Source organism: Leguminivora glycinivorella, chromosome 7 (genome assembly GCF_023078275.1).
Source record: "Leguminivora glycinivorella isolate SPB_JAAS2020 chromosome 7, LegGlyc_1.1, whole genome shotgun sequence".
NCBI lineage: Eukaryota > Metazoa > Arthropoda > Insecta > Lepidoptera > Tortricidae > Leguminivora > Leguminivora glycinivorella.
Window position 1 is genome coordinate 2,488,642 of NC_062977.1, and position 4,737 is coordinate 2,493,378.

At 37.7% G+C, this 4,737-nt stretch overlaps 1 protein-coding gene across 1 annotated transcript; it reads left to right on the top strand.

Moving 5' to 3' along the window:
* The first annotated feature begins 598 nt into the window (after nt 1–598).
* LOC125227944 (E3 ubiquitin-protein ligase SIAH1A-like) lies at nt 599–3,263 on the top strand. Its single transcript, XM_048132352.1, has one exon. It carries the CDS (start codon nt 991–993, stop codon nt 1,834–1,836), a length of 846 nt encoding a protein of 281 aa, XP_047988309.1. The 5' UTR covers nt 599–990; the 3' UTR covers nt 1,837–3,263.
* The last annotated feature ends 1,474 nt before the right edge of the window (nt 3,264–4,737 follow it).

The window sequence follows — 4,737 nt, forward strand, 5'->3', positions numbered from 1 at the left end:
GAAAAAAATCACAAAAGTAGAACTTTCTAAAGACTTTCTAGGAAAATTGTTTTAAACTTGATAGGTTCAGTATTTTTTTAGAAAAAAACGGAAAACTACGGAACCCTACACTGAGCGTGGCCCGACACGCTCTTGGCCGGTTTTGTTGTTAGTAATTTATCTCGTTAAGTATAATTATTTTCACTTTTTCAAATATTATTTTGGGCATATTTGCGATGAAACCGTTAGAAAATCTAAAATATTTACTTCTCGTTTACATCACTGACATTCAATGACTTTCGACGACGGGTGTCAAATATTAATCCTTGCCAGTAAAAGAAATTAGTTCAGCTGAAAATCCGCAACGTGGCGAGGGTCAAATAAAAACTTGTCAGGCTATATCGAATATAAAATAATTATTTGCCTCTCTATCACTCTAACTTGCTCTAACATACATAAGGAAGAGAGAATCACGAGTTAAGAATAATTTTGCGACTACAATTCGGACCTAAGCGATTATACACTGTGGTCGACGTCACTAGGTTGGTTGGTCAACGTCTGTCTATTCTATGTTTCTATAATCTATGACATCATGGTTGCGATGGTTGCTGTCATTTGACAGAATTTTTATTCTGCATTCGATTGGTCGTCATTGAATCGTGCGACAACACAATATTTCAACCATTTATGATATTGATACAAAAGAACAATCGTATTCCCTAAATAATCTTTTCTTTTATTAAAATTCTTCGTGAGAGCCGTGTTTATATTCTTATAGTGTATGTGAGTGATTTAAAAGCTATGGAAAATAGTTAACATTGACTGTCAAGCAAGAAAAATAATAGCAGTGGCCTCCAAACTTGTAATGGAATCTTATTTCAAAGCGACTTCCAAACGAAAGAAATCGGCTCTAGAGGGCTACAAGTGAGTTATGTTGTTAAACTAGTTCGTGAATACGTCGGTTGATCGGTGAACGCTGGTCGACAGGTTTTATATGCGCGTAACGGTGACATGAGCACGAATAAGAGGCGCGGAGGAGCTAGCAGTTGTGCCGTGCCCGGGGTGCCCGCGCTGGCCGTGACCACCGTGCCCACCGCCATGTCGGCCGACCTCGCGTCGTTGTTTGAATGCCCCGTGTGCTTCGACTATGTCCTCCCGCCCATCCTGCAGTGCCAGAGCGGGCACTTGGTGTGCTCGAGCTGCCGACCCAAGCTGTCGTGCTGCCCGACGTGCCGCGGGCCCCTCGGCAACATCCGCAACCTGGCCATGGAAAAGGTTGCCAGCAATGTAATGTTCCCTTGCAAACACTCCAACACAGGCTGTACTGTGACCCTTGTTCACACAGAGAAGGCCGAGCACGAGGAAGCCTGTGAGTTCAGACCCTACTCCTGCCCCTGTCCCGGGGCCTCCTGCAAATGGCAGGGCGGCCTCGATCAGGTGATGCCTCACCTTATGATGTCACACAAAAGTATCACAACCCTACAAGGCGAAGACATAGTTTTTCTGGCTACAGACATAAACCTTCCCGGAGCAGTAGACTGGGTGATGATGCAGTCCTGCTTTAACCACCACTTCATGTTAGTTTTGGAAAAGCAGGAGAAGTTTGATGGGCATCAGCAATTTTTTGCTATAGTGCAGCTTATAGGTTCTAGAAAGGAAGCGGAGAATTTTGCATACAGGTTAGAGCTGAATGGGCACCGTCGGAGGCTGACCTGGGAGGCAATGCCGCGCTCCATACATGAAGGGGTCTCCTCCGCTATCATGAACTCTGACTGTCTTGTCTTTGACACATCACTGGCTCAGCTGTTTGCTGACAATGGAAACCTTGGAATAAATGTCACAATATCTATTGCCTAAAATCAATATTGCCACATTAGTAGTAGAAAGCTGCCAGAAAAACTTATTTCATTGGCTATAAAGAATAATCTAATTATATTTTAAAATGTCAGTGAAATAGAAGTGTAAAGATCTCTTATGAATTATGTATAGACAGTGTTTGAAATTATCAAACTGGATTTAATACTTTGTTACAATTTGCATTGTTTACAGTTCCCTGACTTTGACATGTTTATATTTGATAGGACATCATAAGCCAAATGTTTTTTATTTCATTATCATTTTGTGTATGTGTGTTCACTTTAGTGTTAAGTAGTGGAAAGTTTAATTCGGAGTGCAATGCTCCGGAAACGCCTTGTAGACATAGATTATAAATTATATCAAATTATGACCTCTCATGTGTGAGGGAAAGTGATTACTTTATTCCAAAATATGAACAAATATTATTTGTGTTGTTAACATTTAATCATTTGTATATAGTGTAATGTTAAGAGGTTTGAGCAATTTCTATGCAATTATAACTGTGTGGTTGCTTTTGATCTAATTTAGTGCTGGTATTGACTGAGCTCAGGTTACAAGGATGATCATCATTCATTGCTAAACCTTTTTTGTTTTCTTAGTCAACTACTTCTAATTTCGAGGAATTTCCCTTGCTGAGGAATTCTCAAAAAGTTTATACATTGAAATCACATCTTAGATGTTGATAAAAATTATTAGGCCAGTAATCTTGAGCAAGATTACTAGGTTTCTCAAAATGTATAAAATTTTCCTTTTTGTTACTATACATTTTTAGTATTATTTATCTGAATAATATTAATTTGATTTGACTATTCTAATACAATCTTTATCTAAAATCATACATATAAATTAATTGATAATGTGGGATGTCTTGAAATTAAATATTATTTCGACTTCATTAAGAATTATGAATATCAGCAAATATTATTTATGTTTCTTTACACTTTAGAATCGACTGTAGGTATATCCACATTTCTTGCATTGTAAAAAACTGCAAAGTACAATATATAATATGCTAGCTCAAATTAAATTGTCTTGATAAAAAACCTGATGTGAAAAAGCTCAGTGAATTCAGTAACTAAATCGCTATCTTATTAGTAAACCATAAAATAAGTAAATAAAATAAACCTGTTTATCTTGTCCTAAAACCTGGCACTTCCGAACTCGAAAGTAGTCAGTTCTGGGCGTTGGTTGGTTCTGATCAATTGTTTTAGATGTATGCTTTATTTATACAAAGACCATGTTACTTAATCAATTAATCATAGTCTAATTGTTTGGGGTGCATTCGGATTCACTGTTTAAAAAAGTTTTTGCATGCTATTTGGAAAGCCTAAGGCACTGGTCCCACGGCGAGCTAGCAAACTATGAGCTATCGGCTATTTGTGCGACAAAAGATAGTCACTCCCGTGTAAATAAAAGTGACAGATGTATTATAGCTGAGCTATTGACTATTTTATAGTTCATCGCTCAGCTATAATACATCTCTTTCTTTTGTTTACACGGCAACGACTATCTTTTGTCGCATAAATAGCCGATAGCTCATCGCTTTACTAGCTAGTGGTGGGACCAGTGCCTAACCCCCTTATTCGTAAAAAAATGACTGAACTGATTAGTTAAAAAGTGTTTTATCTCTTTCTCTCACAAATACATAAGTTATCATGACAAAAAGGGACAAAACACTTTTTAAAGTAATCAGGTCACTAACTTTGCTATGATTGCTATAAGGGGGTCAATATTGCATGTTTTCAAATGCATTAAGAAAAACAAGGGAGTTTTGTGCAGTAGCACTTTTGGCGCCGATTGACTAGCGGCTGAAGCCTCAAATACTTTTACACAAAAAATGCATTTGTCTTGGAAAGATCAGTAGGTAGTTAAGAGTATAAAATAAGTACATAACTCCCGTCCGTATTCCGAAAAGGGGTAGGTAGAGTAACAAACTGCTCAAGTTTCGGTGCCACTCTTAGCAATTACAGATGTAGTGCGAAAAGCTTTCCTTCGTATATTTCCGGAAACGTACGAACGTGTCATGCTGTTTCAGTCAGTCTCAGTACAAGACGTACTGACACTGTCTGAACTAGCATGACAAATACGAACGTTTCCGGAAAAATACGAAGGAAAAGCTTTTCGCACTATGTCTGTGTGAGGTTGAAAGAAAAATTTGATATAGCAGTTGACAGGTTGCTAGGACGTCGCCCATACATTTGAATCCATACTAGTGAAATTCTTTTAAATAGGGAAGAGGCACTGTCAACTGACTTGCTTGTTAACTGGTTATCCGATATGCACTCCTATTTCTGTACTTGATTACCCTTCCATAAGTTTTTCCAATGTATGCCGCCATGGTAGCATACTTTAATAGTTATTTGTTATACAAAGGGGCGAAGTTGTATTTTAACGCCGAGTGTGGAATTGAAAAACGAGCAAGTGAAAGGATTCTATAGTTGAACCACGAGCGAAGCGAGTGGTTTGAGAATAGAATCCTGAACTTGTGAGTTTTTTAACACACGAGAAGTAAAATACATTTGCACCCGAGTGTAACACAAAACTTTTCCCCTCACTATAGCGAGGAAACTACAACGCAAAAAATGCGTTTATCACTGTTTCCAGTAGTTCCACAGGTGGTAAATCATCTTTATTACTAGATTCACCTACTTTTATCAATTTTAAAGCAGTTAATTTGACTTTATTCAAGGTCAAATTACTTTACCCACTAGTGGATAAAATGCGTTTTTACCCGCTGGTATTAAAGGACAAAACACGTGTTTCCGAGCTAGAGAGGGGAAATATTATTTAATCTTTCTTCTATCTCTTAGGGTATATACCTGGTAAACAAATACGAAAGATTCTAGTTTAAATAAACATTTTGTAACATATTTTGTGGTTTTATTGCAGTCAAACTTTGTG